The sequence below is a fragment of the Acomys russatus genome, chromosome 14 (assembly GCF_903995435.1).
Source record: "Acomys russatus chromosome 14, mAcoRus1.1, whole genome shotgun sequence".
Lineage (NCBI taxonomy): Eukaryota > Metazoa > Chordata > Mammalia > Rodentia > Muridae > Acomys > Acomys russatus.
The window spans coordinates 13,645,760-13,663,936 of record NC_067150.1 but is presented as its reverse complement, the minus strand read 5'-3'; the positions used below and the strand labels follow the sequence as shown (position 1 = coordinate 13,663,936).

At 39.8% G+C, this 18,177-nt stretch overlaps 1 protein-coding gene across 1 annotated transcript; it reads left to right on the top strand.

The window, feature by feature from the left end:
* Positions 1–8,220: 8,220 nt before the first annotated feature.
* Znf558 (zinc finger protein 558) lies at positions 8,221–16,984 on the top strand. Its single transcript, XM_051156779.1, has 6 exons — positions 8,221–8,251; positions 8,789–8,877; positions 9,941–10,067; positions 14,909–15,004; positions 15,647–15,741; positions 16,174–16,984. Exons 1-6 carry the CDS (start codon positions 8,221–8,223, stop codon positions 16,957–16,959), a joined length of 1,224 nt encoding a protein of 407 aa, XP_051012736.1. The 3' UTR covers positions 16,960–16,984.
* The last annotated feature ends 1,193 nt before the right edge of the window (positions 16,985–18,177 follow it).

Sequence of the window (18,177 nt, the reverse complement as noted above, 5' to 3'; positions counted from 1 at the left end):
CTACTTTCTAGTCTGCCCAAATGCATACAACTGCTTTCTCACAACAATCCCAATGCCATGAGTCATACCAGGATAGACTATAATATTCTGAAACTATAGCTAAAATGGTCCCTGTCTTAAATCATTTCTATATTTTAATCACAGTGATGTAAAAGTAATAAATTTATAAATATGTAAATGTTTGTGCTAACAGCTGAAAACAATTTTAAATTTTATAAAAAGAATATTAATCCAATGACATTGTATATAAAAAGTAACTATTATGTCTATAGAATGCTTTACATTGTTGGTAAATTTTATTATTTTTATGTCTTTTTAAATTTTTTACAATTAAGTATATTTGTGAAGTTCAATGTGATGTCTTCATGTATTTTCTGTCATGAAATCCCAGTCATTGTCTTAATGCCTACAGTTTACATGATCTACCATGTAAGGACATACAAGATACAGGAAACAGAAATAAGGACTAAAACTTGGATTTTCTAACAGAAAAGAAATAATCTGGGGTTATGAAAAAGAAAACAGATGAAACAAATGAGGAGGGTGAGAAATAAGTAAACAGCAGAGGAAGGTGAGACCAAAGTTTAAATGGAAAGAGAGGAAAGAAGGTGGAGACTGAGGAAAAGAAGATGGAGGAGAAAGATGAGCAGGGATGGGAGGAGAGGTGGAGGAAGAGGAAGGACACTCGGATGAACAGACACAGAAAAACAGATTGCAACCTTAGGGTAGCTACAGATCATATTCTGTTGATTTAAAAATTATCATAAAATTTAGAAAACATAAAATATATCCTCTGTCCCATTTTTCAGTGCCTGGCTCAATGGTATTAGTATCTTCATGTTGTTGTACAACTATTACCATCATCCATCTGAAGAACTGTCTCATTTCCCAAACAAATGTTTTTTCTACTACATGCTCTTTATCCCTCTTCCCAAGTTAGGCGGTCTGGTATTCTATTTTCTACTTCTACAAGTTTTACTGCACTAGGGATGGATGTAAATAGAAACAGATGGCATTTGGCTTTGATGACTAACATATCTTACGCAGCAAAATGTTTCATTCATGTTGCACTATGCGTTAAAATTCCCTTCCTTTTTAAATCTGATTCCTATTCCAGCACAGTTAATTTAACAATGTAAAGGGTGAAGTGGCTGGCAACTCATTGCCCAACTGGTCCTTGCATTGGTCTCCACTGAAAGCTGATGATCACTTACAGCACATTCAAGATGATCGCAGTAGACATGGAACCAGGAACAGACATCCATCTGCGCCTGGCAACTGACATCACCAACCTGGCTCCAGTCAGCCCTGCTGCTCACACTCAGCACTGTGGTCCTTGGTTTCATTCCTGGGAATAGACTATATTCAAAATAAAACCATTTCAACCAAGAGAACACAGAATGTGACACATACATATATAAAGGTCAAGTCAATGACCTCCAACACAGCTTAGGATTGGTCTGTCTTGCATAAAAACCTTAACTTATGAGATTAGCATATATTAGACCTGAAAGATAGCTCACAGGGTAAGTAAGGGTGCATGCAGAAACACACACACACACACACACACACACACACACTCACACATTTTTAAATTAGCATATGTTGGTTGCACAAAGATATTTCTCTACTATATTTCCCCCTATGTTCCATGTATGACAGAAAACACACAATGTTTTTCTTTGTAAGACTGGTTTATTTCTTTTAATATAATGATTTAGTGCAACAATCCCTCCTCATCCATTTTTTTTTCTACAAATGACAAATGCATTATGGCTGGACAGAATTCCTCCGTGCATATTTATCACATTTTAACCATTAATCTATAAATGGGCATATAGGTTGGCTGCACCTTAGCCACTGTAAAGAGTGAAGTAACAAACATGAGTATGTCAATATGTCTGCAGCAAGCTAATAGGCATGCGCTAGAGTCACCTGTAGACATAAAGCCTCAGCTGAAAAAATGCCTCCATCAGATTGGCCTGGAGCCATGACTGTGGGGTCACTTTAACACTTACAACCGAGGTGAGAGAATCTATCCTACTGTGGGCAGTACTACCATGGGCAGGAAATCTTATGTTGTGTGAGGAAGTAAGGTGAACAACCTAAAGGAGTAACAGTATGGAGGGTTCCTCCACATCTCTGTTTTAGCTCATGCCCAGATTTCTCTCCACGATGGACTGTGATCAGGATGTCCTTTCTTCCTCAAGTGGCTTTTTTTTTTTTTTTTTTTTTTTTTTTTTTGTCAGAATGTTCTATCACAGCACTAGAAACAAACTAAAACACTGATTCTTTGTAGTATATACCCAATAGTATAGCAGGATATTTTATCTCCCCCATTAGAATGCCTTTCATCAAGAAAAGAATTAAATAAAAAAAAAAAAAAAACCATGTTGTTAAAAATACATAGTAAAGGAAATATTATACACTGTCTATGAGAATGTAAAATAGTGTAGCCACCATGGGAATCAGTAAAGGAGGTTCTTCAGAACATAGCACTACAACCAAATATCTTAACAGTCATTAGCCCAGGAGGCCCCAGCAATTAGTATCATGAAGTGAATCATTTTGGTCATCCCTATTCATAATTGCTCATACCTGCAACTATCTTACCACAATTCATTATACAGCTGTGTGTGAAGTTGTCAAGACATAATTAAAATAAGCAATGCTTGCTTTCAAGAGGCAAGTTGCAGAGAAACGTGTACAATGCTATTCTAGTAGGTTGTATAATCACTGAGAACAGACTGAAGAAATGTTACTTTTGAGTGACGTGTTACCACTCGTTGGCAGTGTGTGCCGAGAGATTAAAAAAAAAAAAAAAAAAAAAAGCCTTTAAATGAGGTGGTCTAAAGTCTCATGCAACAGCCAACTTAACTGGGAGCATCAAACAATTTATATCCTGTGGGTATTCTGAGGGTTGAGCAAGCACAGTCACAAGGGCAAGGTGTGTTCGCATGAATTTCGGCTGTATACCTGTGGTTCTCGACCTTTTTAATGCAGCTGTGACCCTTTAATATAGTTCATGTGGTGGTGACCCCCAAACATAAAGTTATTTTCGTTGCTAATTCATGACTGTAATAATCTTAGGAGACCCCTGTGAAAGGGTCATTTGACAACCTCCACCCCTACTCGGCGGTCGTGACCCACAGGTTAAGAACCACTGTTGTATACAGTCATGAGAAAAACCTGTGCTTTGAAAACGTCATCTGAATAGTAAGATTTACCTACTCCTATTTACTACACCTGGGAGGGACATGAAAGCACACTCCAAGAATAATTTGGTGCTTGGAGGGCTGAGGTCACAGAACTCTTGTCTTCTCTTGGAGTTTTCTCACAAGTAATCAGAATTTTCCTTAGAGTTTCATTTCACGGACCGTGTTCTGACATGATCCAAAGAGGGTAATCTCCAGCAGCATCCACTTCGCATAACCTATGCCCATCCATATTCCTATCTCTGCAACTAGTTTCTCAAAGTTCTTGGGACAGAAGCCATCGTACCTCAAACCCTACACAACATACACACACACCCCGAAACTATCTCCACCCACAGTCAATGCACTCCACTCTTACGTTTTGTCTCTGCCTATCATCCTGTCCTGGAACTAATTCCCATCGCAGTCACTTCCTCAGGATTGTGTCCCCATTATTACCTATCCTGGTCCTCCAAGCTCGGCTCTTCCAGGTTCTGTCACGGTCCGTTTCTCCATCTATTCCTAGCCGCCGGGGCCGCTTGTGGTCTCCTTAGCTGACTTATCCCAGAGCCCAACAGTGTACACAGCCATTAAACAAACTGGGAAGAACACTCAAAATCTACAGGGGTCCACGGATCCCAAATCGGCCCACTAACCGCTCTTTGAAACCCGGATTAACTATTGGGCGGAAGTGAACCGCGCAGCGGTCCGCTTGCGCCGGAAGTGGAAGCGCAGGGCGGAACTGAAGGCGGAGCCTGGCTCCTAGGAGGTGGTGCGGTTGCTCCTTTAGGTGGGCGTCTTCGGCGGCGGGAAAGGGCCATGTAGTGTGTGCAGACGGGGTTTTGGTCGGGTTGAGAAATATCTCGGGCCGCTAGCGTCCTCAGCCCAGAGTCCCTAGACTCCTGCTTCCTCCCGGAGGTCTCAGGCTGCTTCCGCAACCAGAAATAAATCCTGAGCTCTTGCACCTCAGAGCTCTTGGGATGCGTTTTGTTCTCACCGACGGAGGTGTGGCGGATAAAGCGACTGCCATCCAGTAGGTGGAGACCCAGGACGCTGCTGTTCTGTATCCTGCCGTGCTAGGAGCAAGCCCTGCAAATTATCAGTAGTGCTGAGGGTAGAAGTCCCTCATCTCTGTGAAATTCAGCCCTGTCACTTTTAAGCCTTCTAAACAAACGACAAGGCATGTTTACCGGACGTGGAGGCACCAAAAGATCTCTCTCCAAGCAAATAAGTTCAGGAATTAAATAGACACATCATTTCAGCTTCTGCCTGCCCTTTTGAGCTTGTGCCTGCACAGTGATCAGGTAATTACGTTTTCCTATCCTCTTTTTACATGTTAAATCTGTAAATACACGAGGAGGAAGGGGTGATGAAGGTTTTTTTCTGTCACAATGTTAGTGCTTTCTGGAAAAGGCCTCAGCATCAGTGTTTGCACCTCCCCCCCCCCCGACAAGAAAAGCATCACTCAAATTCAGATTTGTGTAGAAAATTCAGTGTTGTGTTGAAAACGCCTCAGTGTTCACCAGCCCTCGTTAATCTATGAATTTCATGTAATCAGGTGAGTACCATATAAAATGTTAAGCAATAGCGTTTTTATTTTCCTTGTAACGGATTGTAAAGATGCAACTACTTAAGAATGGGGATTATTTCAAAAAGCTGTATTAATGTTTTAATGTTTGATGGGTTATATTCAAGGGATGGATACTAAGGTGTATAATAAGTAAATGTAGCTATATGCAAATTACAGAAAATAAGTATAATTATCCATGAATAGGAATAAACATAAATGCAGGATTTTCTTGTGCACTCGCTGCCAAAATTTTCAGGATTTTATATTAAATACAAATATAGAAGCTATTTATATGTATTTTTTAGTACTTACAGGCCTTCCCAGTAAATGCTAGAACTACTCAGTGGCATTTTTCAAGCCCATTCTATGTGATTTCTAAAAACCTGTACATCTTCATGAAGTTTTAGAACAAAGAGACACATGCGAAAAAGATGTTTTGAGTTTTCCTATGTTAGGAACAGAAATGTAAAATTGAGTAGATTAGCTAGTAGATGTTGGTATTATTAGAAACATGTGGAGGAGTATCGAACCACAAGTTTCAGATTAAAGAGTAGGATACAAAATTGTCCTTCCTCCCTTGCCCCTAATAGGATTTTAACATTCCCGAAAAAGGCAGTATGATGTTTTATATAATATAGAAGCTATTTATTACCTATACATGCTTGATTTATTCTATTCAGTGCTGGAAGTCAAGTACTTCTCTTGGACCAGTTAGGCAAGTGCTCCACCATTGAACCACGTCCCTACTCCTGCCATTTTTTAATTTTAGCTTTCTGTAATCATATTAAAGAAATATTTGATTATTATATAATTGATAGTCATTATTACACAGGTTAGGATGATCAAGATCCTCATCTTATTCAAGGCTGAATATTCTGGATAGAGGACATTGAGGATTCAGAACAGTCCTAGAGAATCTAGGACCGTTGGTCCCTTTCATGAGCTGGGCTCTGGCTCTGATTAGTGAAATCCAAAACTGGCTATGTCCTGTCTCCATGAAGTGGACAATAAAAAAGAGAGTAAAGATGAGAATACTGAGGAGTGAGTCTGCCAGAGCCATTTGGAAAGGAATAGTAATTGGTTTGTAAGCTAATAGTGGCTGGCATCTCAAATTACTATAAACAATGGCTTCATGTGGCATAGAAACATTCTCTCAGTTCTGGAGCTCAGAATTTCTAGGTGCCTCAGGCGGCTTTCCTTCAAGTTTTTAAAAAAGCCTTTTCCATGTTACACAAATTCCTTGACTTGTAGTTCTTTCCTCCAACACACACACACACACACACACACACACACACACACACACACACACACACACAGTCTCTTTCTATAGAACCCTGGATAGCCTCCAACTCATGGATCTACCTACCTCTGCCTTCTGAGTGCTTAAAAGCATACACTATACTTGTCAATCTTCCTCTACTTTTAAAAGCAACAGGAGGCATCTTCAGCTTTCTCTGCCTTTCATCCTATCTCTATTTCCTTTTGTTTCTATGCCCTCCTATCTCTTGCTGTTCTATCTGCCTACCTCCAGCAGCTTCTTTCACTCCTATGCTTTCTGTTGACAACTCTTAGATAATTTCTGTCAGTACTTGGAGATGGTTTCAGCTTTTGCTTTTTTTATTTTTTTTCTGGCTGTCTGTTTCTTAATTATAAAGGTAGCCTACAGTTTTATTTAATCTTTCTCATTTGATGGTTTTATTTATGTATGTATTTTATTTATGTTGTATTTATTTCTGTTCAATTTAATGACCTTTTATTTTTATGTGTGCTACCGTGGAGGTGAGAGGACAACTTGCACAGTTGGGTCTTTCCTATGATGTGGGCTCTGTTTATTTTATTACATTTGTTGTGTGTGTGTGTGGGGGGGGTGTTATGTGCCATAGTATGTGGTAAGAGGACAGTTTGTTAGTTTCCATCTTCTACCAAGTGGGTCCCTAGGATCAAGAAAAGTTGTGACAGTTGAGATAAAGTGCCTTTACTTGCTAAGCTATTTCCCCAGCCCCATTTGTGATAATTTTAAGTATTTTCTATTAAAAATACTGTCAGTGAACTTACCCTAGTCTTTTGGTATTTGAATGTCATTGAAGTAATTCTTAGAAATAGGTTTGAAAGGATAAATACTGAAAATTTATGCTCTTTAGTCTAATGTTGACAGACTCATTTCATAAGAGCTATGCCCAGCTGTGTATGAGAAAGCTTTTCCATGTGTCCTTAGCAAAGGCTGTAGTCTTCTGTGGTGTTGCTCATTGAAGAGATGGGAGATAGTGTCAGGTAACAGTATTCTGTGCCTCTGCTATAGTCATCATCATTGATTCAGGGGTATTGTTCTAGAGATGGAAGTGGTAGACAGTACATATTACCTTGTGAGGCATGAGTAGAACAAGAGGAAAGGCGACATCCAGAGAAGTAGTGGCTAGAATAGGGAAGCAGGTTGGAGAGTAACTAGAAAGAAAACACCCTTAGCACATGAGAATATTGGTGCTACCTTTCTTGAATAGCAAAATGGAGAATTTGAAGGAAGAGATATATGGGACCACCAAGAGTGGGCACATCAACAAAAGCCATGTAGATTTCTGTAATTGCTCACCAGTACTGGAAACCTGAAACTCAATGCACTATTTGCAGGCAGCTCCATAAGTCAAGGAATGTCTCATCCACACAGCTTAGCTGGTCTGATCCTTTTCAGGCAGCTAGAATGGTCTGTGTCTTCAGCAGTCCTCACTGCTTCTATTAACTTTGATGAGATATAAATCTTGTGAATACGGTCAGTTTTACAGATGTCCAGGGTCTCCTGTATTCTTTACTTCCTGTGACTTAAGGATCCTCCTTTTAGAATTTCCAGAGTCATAATAAGCCTTCTTTAGAAGTGCATGAGTTTTAACAAGGCAAGTTATAAATGGCTATCCTTTCAAGCAAATTATTCAAATCTAAGAAAAGGACCATGAGAGCCCCAACTTCCAGCTAGCGGGACAAGAGCATAGAGAAACCCAACTGAGGACAACTGGCATCTAGAGTTGGGGCATAGGGACACCCTGGGAACTGATCCTGCACCCTTTGAATATTTAACCCTGATAGTGTATTCAAGCAGATCATACTAGAAATGAATTGAATTAGTAGACTTCTTGATGGTGAGAATTTATTCCAGAATTGTTTGGTTGCTTGAAATGAGGAGAATTCTTATTGATGTGAAAGAAGAAGAAAACAGACCCCCCTGGACCCCCCCAATCCCTCCAGCCAACTTTAAAGACCCAGTGTGAGAAACAGAATGTGCACTTTGAAGAAGGCCAAGATGGACAAACTGAAAAAAAGCTCGTCTTCAACACCCCTGGGAATGAGCATGGCTGTCTAGACTTCCTATTTTCTGTTGATTCTAGAGTGCTGTCCTTGGTGTCTTTGGGTGTCAGAAGTGTGGCTGGCGCACCTACTGCCCTGTGTTCAGGAGTTGTTGGAGTCAGGATGGCAGCAACTATCATTCCTCTAATATATGGTAAGTCACTGGGTCCTAGCAGCCCTTAGAATAAGATTCAAAGACGCTCAACCCCACACAATTCAGAAAGGGGTAGGGACTGGGTAGCCATTGAGAAGGCTCAGGCCTAGCAGGTAAGGTAAGGGTGGAGCCCAGTGGTTCTTGGATGTGATAAACAGCTCTTGGGACACAGTTGTTGTGTAATGGATGTGGCATCTTCATGATAATTTTGAAGATTTTGGTCTTTTTGAAGTATATCTTTAATTTTCCTGTAATAAATGGTGATGACTGAATACTATCAATTTCCTCCTCTGTGAATGTGTTCTGTTCCGCACAGGCAGGCAGTCCCAGGTGTCCTGTATCTTAGCAAAGTTGAAACAAGGTTGTGTATGTTTATGGGAGCTGTGACTGAGTGTCTATGCAGGGGTAGAAGAATATGCTATGGATGTGTGCATGTGCATGTGCATATGCATGCTGTAGATGTTGGTAATTGTGTATAATCAGCCTCGGGTGGATAACTAAACCTCAGATTCTTATGATTTATTTTTTCTTCCCCAGTTCAGTCTTCTCTGTACTCACTGTCTCCTGAGAAAGGACACATGTGCAAAGAAAGGCTAGCCAATGAGTTCCTGACAGGCTTGTTACAAGTGAGTAGATCTTCATTTTTTCAAGTCATTCTTTGCATAAACTTGCCACTATAGAGACTAATATAGTCCAACCAATATCCTCAGGCATCTGGCAAGGGCTAGGAGATATCCTGGAAAATTCTCTTGTATACACATGTGTAGGCTTTGATATTTTTTAAACCTACTTTATTTGCGGTCCTTTAATGCCTCTAGCTCCCTTCCAATGCACCTATTCTAGATAGGAGAGAAAGGGTTAATAGGTACAATGGAAGGAGACCTTTTTAGACTGGGTTCCTTGGGGGAGATTGCACTCTTTGTCTTGAAGATTCCAGCAGGCTTGTTGAACAGCAAACCAGAAATTCAGCAAAAGGGACCACAACCACAGCAGCAGAAACCTCAAATCATTCTATAGAGCGTTTCTCTTTAGAACATCTCAAACTGGGGGAGATGAGCAGCCAAGCAATAGGAAGCAATGCAAAACTTGTGAAGCGAAGCCCATTTTTAAGGCTCCTATTTATCTCCTCTCAGAGTTCAGCTGGCAAATATCATTCACCCACCCTCACACAAGTCTGTTTCCAGCGAACAAACAGACCACGCCCTCACACAAGGCAGTTTCACATCCCATACTTGGGATCAAAACAAAAGTATGTTTACATCCACTACACACACGCACTGATTTTGCAAAGCTCCTTCCAGAGCGTCTAAGGACGTCACATACTCCCTAAGAGTTTGTGGTGAGGTCAAGTAAAGGTTTGACTTTGTCTTACTTGCAGGCAGTTTATCACAGCCATGGGGGAATTATTCATTCATGTAACAATTGTTTCTCCTCTTTGTGGGTTGTCCGGGCCTGTGCTTATTAGCCCCAGGAACTGAGATTTCTACAGCAAACAGAGTGGAAACAGGATGGGACTTTGGGAAGTAGTGTACTCTACAGGAGAAGAGCCAAGGCCAGGAGCCAAGGAAGACAGTATTTAACCTGCCTACATGTCTTATGCTCTGAGTCCCCATGTGTGGGTCTACTACCTTGGGCTCTCTTCTCCTTGGGGGGAATCTTTGACTAAGCTGTGCTATGTGAATAATTTAGGAGTTGGTGTCCTTCGAGGATGTGACTGTGCAGTTCACACAGGAGGAGTGGGCGTTGTTGGATCCTTTACAAAGAACTCTGTACAGGACGGTAATGCTAGAAAACTGGAAGAACCTGGCATCCCTCGGTAAGCCACCATCAACCCTGCGTTTATTTAATGACGCCAGCAACACTTTTTGGTCCAGTTTGTTTCCTGATATAAAACAAAACAGAGTTTGGATCAATTTAAAATATACAATCGAATGGCTTTTAGGATATTCACCATGGTCTATACAGCAATATAATTTCAGAACCTTTCATTACTTTTGCTGTGATTTGCATTAGCCACCAAAGATTTATGTGCTAGAATCTTAGTTTGCTGAGAAAGGCAGTGTTAAAGTAGTGGAAACTTCTAATGGTGGGGCATGTTAGAAGGTGTCGGGATCCAAAGACCATCAGCAAAGATTCATGCTGTTTCTTGGGAGTCAATCAGGTATCATGGAACCAAGTCAATTCTCTTAAGAGTGGGCTGTGGTAGAGGCAGACAGCCTACATCCTTAATCCCTTCTTCATACTTTCTACTTCTGTTCCATGTTAATGTAAAAATGTATCCACTTTTAAAATTATGTGTACATGTGGCAGGTGTATATGATTGCTGGTGCCCGCAGCGGCCAGAGGTGTCACTTCCTTCTGGTGATGAAAATATAGGCGGTTGTGAGCTGCTAGGTGTAAGTGCTGCAAATTGATCCTGAGTCCTCTCCAAGAGCAGAATATCTGCCATATTTGGATATATTCAAATGCAAGTGCCGTGCTGTTTGGACTTTGTGGACCACAAAATCTTGAACCAAAATAAATTTCTTTTCCTTAAAAAATTAGGGCTGGAGAAATGGCTCAGAGGCTAAGAGCACTGACCGCTCTTCCAAAGGTCCCGAGTTCAGTTCCTAGCAACCATTTATTATGGTGGCTCACAATCATCTGTTATGAGATCTGATGCCCTCTCCTGGCCTGCAGGTGTACATGCAGACAGAGCACTGTATACATAATGATAAACAAATGAATCTTTTTTAAAAAAGTACTTAGCTGCAGTATTTTGTTACAGCATAAGAAAAGGGATGAAGACAAATCTCTATATGTTTATGCGTGTGAGTGCATGTTTTTTGAAAGTTCCCCACATGTCCTCAAAGTATATTGCCAATGTCCATCTATTACTGCCTCCCTCCATCTTCCCTAAGCCACCCCACCTTAGCTCCCTTTCAGCCTTGTCATCCTTTTGGTTTCTTGGTTTTGTTATTAATAACCTGCCAAAACTAAGTAGTACCACCTGTATGCACATGGGTGTGTGGCTGTCCACTCCAGCATGAACAAGCTGATTGCCGGCAGCTCATCCACTAGGGGTAGGGCCTTGGGGACCCTAGCTATGCTGTAATTTTGACTGGCTTGAGCTTATATAGGTAACATATCTGCTGTGAGTTGATGCATGCAGTAACCATGTTATACCCAGAAGTCAGCATTTCGTCTTCACCCCCCCATCTGCCAGGTCCTACTTTATTCGGATACCTCATCTACTTGAGTGCCAGGAGCTTTGGTGGTGTAAAGTTGAATAAGACGACCCATTCCTCAGCACTCTAACCACTAGTGACTCTCTTCATTAACTACTGCCCAAGGTAGAAAGAAGCTTCTCTGAACAAAGTTGAGAAAAGAGCAGATCTGTGCATATACACATAAATATGTAGAGTACAATTTGACAGCATAACCATTTAGCAAAACAAGAATATGTTTCTCCCTAAGATCTAATATTTTCAGTCATGGGCTTGTGACCAGATTTACAGTGCCAGACATGAAATCTCTCCTATGAAGGAGGCCACATACCAAGTCAGAAAGCAGTCGGTTAACCTCATAGCACAAATGCCCCCTCCTTTTTTTTTTTTTTTTTTTTTTTTTTTATTGGTCAGAAAATCAGTATTGTAACATGCAGGGTCTCGCACTGGGTAAGAACACTGATGTCTCTTCTCCCTCAGCAGCCTGCATAGCACCTTATCACACTATATAGCGTGCTCATCAGGTTGATCATTTTAAAGTTGGCTTTTCTACATTTTACATGCAAAGTGAGAGCTGTCTTCAGAAATAGAGTCTTACTGTCTAGTTATGGTGGGCAGCTAAACAGTGGCATTAGCCTCTGGGCCTCCTGACCAGTAACTTGTAGAGAGGTATGTCATGTCTGGCAGTAAGATTTCCACTTATGCAAGGTACTTCTATTCAAACTAAGTTTTATATATATGTGTATTTATATATATATATCAGCTTGCAAACCAAATAGATTTCTGAGGCTTGTCTTAGTTACTCTTCTGTTACTATGAAGAAGCACTATGACCAAAGCAACCTATCAAATAGAACATTGAACTGAGTACTTGCATACAGTTTCAGAGGATTAGTCTTTGGCTATGATGGAGCATACCATGGCAGCAAGTAGGCAGGCAGGCAGGAAAGGCTCTGGAGTAGTAAGCTGAGAGGCACAGAGCAAGAGACTGAATCTGGTGTGGTCATTTGAAACCTCAGAGTCTACCCCTAATTACAGAGCTGTTCCATCAAGGCCACACTTGTCCATCCCTCCTAAACAGTTCCATCAACTGGGAACCAAGCCATCAAGTATAAGAGCCTATGGGGGTCTCTTTCATTCAAACCAACACAAGCCTTCTTCATAGATATTAGTTTTGGCTAATTGGCTCCCTACCATTTTCTCTCTCCAACCACCCTATCTCCACTTAATTAAAACTTTAACTTTGAGTGTATCCCGCACGCCCTTTCATGTCACCTGTGTTCAAATAGTTTCTGTAATTGAGGGTTTTACCACCTTGGTTTGGAAGATTATAAGTTTTCATAAAGCTTTTTGTTGTTGTTGTTGTTGTTTGCCTGATTTGAGACAGTCTCCCAGTGTAATAAGACTAACCTGGAACTCTTTATGAAGACCAGATTTGTTTCAAACATACAAAGATCTTTTTGCTTAAATATATATTATATATCGATGTATTATATAAGCCATGTCCTAGTAAAAGCCCAGGGTTGGAAAGGTCATGAGCTCTAGAATGGAACCTGTTATTGTTATTTTGCTAAATAGTTATGTTATCAAAGTACCTTCTAAATATTAGTGTTTACACCCATAGACCTGGGCTACTTCCAACTTTGGTTAAAGAAGCTGCTTGTTGCAGTGGGCAGCAATCAATAGAGAGATGCATAACTGGTCGAATGCTGAGACTTTAGACTCAGTACACAGTTATAAATGGGAAATCGATATTACCACTGTCTCCTAAGACTTAAGGACCATCACAGAAGATGAGGTGGGAAGAATCTAAAATCTGGATCTGGGGAGAAATGCTATGAAGTATGGCTTTCTGTGGATGACATGGTTGGCACACTCTAGAACTCACAGCAATTATTACTTGAACTAAACGTGTAAGATGAAGCCAGCCCATTCATAGTTGGGATAGAGTATATCTAGGTCCCACCACTTAGTGGGGAACTAATAGTAGTTGGTAGAAATTTGAGAGAGGGTCATATTGAGGAAGATATTAATTTGTTCGTGCCTCATTGTATTTATGTATGCAGCTCTCAATAATAAAAATTTTAAAAATGAGGTCTGGCTTTTACAGTGTTTTGAACTTTTCATTAGGTTATTAAGTCTACATCAATTCTGCAGCCCAACTTCCTCAACTTTGGGGTTATCATATGTAACATAACTGATATTTCAGAACTAATTTCCAGTATCTGTATTAATCAAGTGTGGGCACAGATAATTTGTTGACTATTTCTTTCATGTCCTAGAACCAAAAAACTAAATCTCTTAATCTCTTCAAAATGAGCTTTGTATTTATGTATGTATTTATATGCTAAATATATGTATTTAGCATGTAACTACTAAAACTAAGCAAGATGGTTCCTAACACTGCCTTGACCTTCTGTTTCATGCGAAGCTGGGGGTCAAACTAAGAATATGAGCCTAGTGCCTTATAAGGTCTTTTCTGAGTGTGTGCTATTGCTTGGGTTATGTCTGTAACAATCTTGATTGTGGAGAACATTATATATCTTCGCAGTAGCCTTCTTGGCAAACATGTTTTGTCTGATTTTCCTCCTGAGTTCTTTTTGATTAGTGCTTATTTGTGTCTACTGATTTTTCTTATACATTGGCCTTTAAATGTATTTATCACACACATCTCAGATTGTGGAGTTAAACAAATAAGCCAGGACTTGCTGGAAGTCCCTGGAGGAAAAAGAAAACATAAACTGTGCTCTGTTCTGCTCCTTATAGGAGCTTGGTGCCCTCTGCAGATAGGCAGCCAGAACAGAGATTAGATGGGTGTGAGTCAGTTAAAAATAGCCTGAAGTCCCTTTGCTCAGATTTAGTCAGGGTGTGCTATTTAGATTTTGTTTCCATAAATAAACATTCTACTAATAGATTGTTTTTTGAAATTTATAGTTCCAGAATGGTGATTCATTTCTGTAAGTTTACAGAAGTTTTTGTCTTTTGGGGGAGGTGTGAACTTCCATTCCCCCATTTTCATTGTCATTTTTATAAGTCTTTAGCACTTTTATGTCCTTAAATAGGAACAGGGAAGGCACAACGTTGAAAACAGAAGTGACCCATATTTTCATGGAACTTTTCTGTTGAGTGTATTCCTTGAGAAATTATTATCTCTCTTTCCCCAGCTTTATATTCTCCATAGTTAAAACTTTTAGGACCCTTTGAATGTATATTTGAATGTAAGCATGCATATCTGATATTATTAATAATCCATTACTTTGAATTTTGAGGTAGAGATACTAATATTTTTGTTCCTTATGAAAGTTACTGTGTTCTTTTGAATTTAGACAAAATTATACCGCTGCTACTAAAGTCACATTTTTTTCATCTTCAAAAGTTTGGCTTCATGTTTGTAGAGTTAAGCATCCTTTGAATAATCTCCCTAATATTACATGTATTTTCTCCATCAATAGGGCATCACCTTGATAAACCAAATCTGATATCCCAGTTGGAACAAGAAGACAGGGCTATAACAGAGGACAGAGGAATTATTCCAGGCATATGTCCAGGTAAGCACAAGTAGGTCTGGCCTCTCCTGGGAGGTGACTATGGCCTGAGAAGCAAGAGTGGAAAGTATGTTTTGCCTCTGACAAAGATGGACATGAACGTTTGACATGAACTTTCACTCTTTTTACTTTTCTCCTAACTCTGCTTTCATCATCTCATATTTTGACCTGTGGAGAAAAAAGCAATTGTGCAGTTCTTTGTATTTTCAGTTTCAAGTCACAGGCTGGAGAGATGGCTCAAAGGCCAAGAGCATGTACTGCTCTTGCAGAGGACCAGAGTTCAGTTCGTGCCCAGCAACCACGTAGGAAGAATCACACCTGCCTATAATGCTAGCTCCAGCAGAACACAATTCTTCTGTTTTCACAGATATCAACACACACATGCACACATAAATACAATCAAAAATAAAAAAGAAATTGTAAATTTTAAGTCACAATTTCCACTCCTGATCATTTATCTTGTCTGTGTCTTACCAATCTCAATATATGCCTAGAATATGTTTTCTTTAACTCTCAAAATGTCCAGAACCAACTGCCCTTTCCAGTCTTTATCAAGTATTCTGACCTCTAAGAGTCTGCCTTGACCCGTGTATGCACATCACCATTTTTCTTCTCTTGACTTATATTCTTTTCAATTTGTTTCAGATTTGGAGACTGTACTTAAAGCCAAATGGCTAGCTCCTAAGAAGCATGTTTTTAGAAAAGAACATGCTAATGCTGGAAAAGCAGTAAAGCTGGAGGTATCAATTTCTCGTTTTCCCATGTTAAAACAGATAGAAAACCCAGGGAGTCATTATGAACAGTCACACTGAAACTTGAAGAAATGATGTCTCTAGGAAGGTACTATGAAACCATATTTTTAGAGAAAAGATTAAGCCAACTTTAAATATATTTCTTACTTGAGAATTCCTACAAGTTTGTCTTTCATTAAGTCTGAATCAAGTGTTGGGTTTTTCAGCATAAGCAGTCCTAAATTCATCAGAAAATGTTTTTGAGTATAGGGATTTATAATCAAATATCTGTGCCTTTGGACATGCTCAAACTAAGCAGAAGTCATATAAGCTGTGAAGAGAGTCAAACTGTTAATGCCCGATTTTATTTTGGGCAGAGGAAATCTCATTATAGCATGATATATTAATAATATAAATTACCATTTATCTCATAACTAACAGGAGAAAGGTCATCATGGAATGAAAATCAATGAATGCAATCAATGTTTTAAAGTCTTCAGCACGAAATCTAACCTTACTCAGCACAAGAGAATTCATACTGGAGAAAAACCCTATGACTGTAGTCAGTGTGGAAAATCCTTCCGCAGCAAATCTTACCTTACAGTTCACAAAAGAATCCATAATGGGGAGAAACCATTTGAATGCAGCCACTGTGGGAAAGCATTTAGTGACCCCTCATCCCTCAGACTTCATGTGAGAATCCACACTGGAGAAAAGCCCTATGAGTGCAACCAGTGTTTTCATCTCTTCCGTACCAGTTGTAACCTCAAAAGCCACAAGAGAATTCACACAGGGGCTGAAAATCACCATGAGTGTAGTCAATGTGGAAAGGCCTTCAGTACAAGGTCCTCGCTCACTGGGCATAATAGTATTCATACTGGAGAGAAACCATTTGAGTGCCAAGATTGTGGGAAAACCTTTAGGAAGAGCTCATACCTAACCCAGCACTTAAGAACTCACACTGGAGAAAAACCCTATGAATGTACAGAGTGTGGGAAGTCCTTCAGCAGTAGCTTTTCCCTAACTGTACACAAGAGAATACATACTGGAGAGAAACCATATGAGTGCAGTCATTGTGGAAAAGCTTTTAATAATCTCTCAGCTGTGAAGAAGCACTTAATGACTCATACTGGGCAAAAGCCCTATGGATGTAACCATTGTGGAAAATCTTTTACCAGTAACTCTTACCTCTCTGTGCACAAAAGAATACATAACAGGTGGATATGAATTGTGCTGAGAAATTACTAAGGGAACTTCTGTCAGAAAGTTTTGTTGATTCTAAGGTAACTTGAGAGAATTTACATCAGGTGTATATATTATCTATTGCTATGTAATATGCACGCCCCCCACCCCTGGAAAAAATCTGTGGTTTCAAACAAATACCTCACATTTTATAGGTCAGCAATGTTAGGGCACCTTAGTTCTATAGTTCTTTCTTAGGACTTCTCATGAGCTTACATTCAAGACATCAAACAGACCTGCAGTCTTCTAAAGTTGTTATTGAAGGAATCACTTCTAGGAATGCTCCTTCACATGCCTAGAAATTGTTTTCTGGTTACTGACAGGAGACTTTCAATGCCTCTCTGTATCTTATAATATGGCAAGACAACAGCTCCCAACCCCCAATTGAGTGTTCTAAGAGAAAGCAATCAAGAAATATCACGTGTGACCTTGCCTCCATAAGGTATGGTTTCACTTCTTACATTAGCCACAGACCAGGCTTGATACAGTGTTGGAGAAAAGTACAGAATGTGTGAGGGCCACGAGACAGCTCTCAGAGACCCATCTGCATAACTTGGCTGTGAAATTAATGAAGAGAAGTCTTCAATAGACAATAGATCTGCGTCCTTTTTATCACCTGTAAATTGTTAAGTCTCTGCAAAGACATCTGTGTGGTAAAGCTTTTTAGTTCACTTTTTGTAATGTGCTCCAAAGATGATGTGTTAGGGAAAACCTTGTGAATAGAAGAAGGAGCATGTGGTAATGGCCTTTAGTGATACCAATCTTTTTAGTCTTGCTTGTGGGCAATCACACAACTGCAGAATACAAGAAATTCAGAAAACTGTATAGGAAAATGTCCATATTACTGACCACAACTAAAGAGGTGCCCTGCAGTGATATTGGAAAACCCTTGACTGATTTCCTTTCTTGAAAAGGTCTGAGAATGCTTTCTGACAAGCCCCCTTGAGTTTTCATAGGCATTAGCAAGTCTTTGAAGAATCCTCTGATATAGGAAAAAATTGAAAGTGATTGTTTCTAAGCATACAAGTTAGAAGACACCTTAGGAAAGTGAATAATACAAGTCAGGACGCTTCAGCATCAGCTCTCTGTTGAGGAACTGTAATAATTTATAGTGGGAATGAGGTGGATGAGGTGGGGTATCTCTACAAGCACGTAGTATCTGTAAGTTCAGATTATTTTCATTTTTTGTTTTATAAACATGGA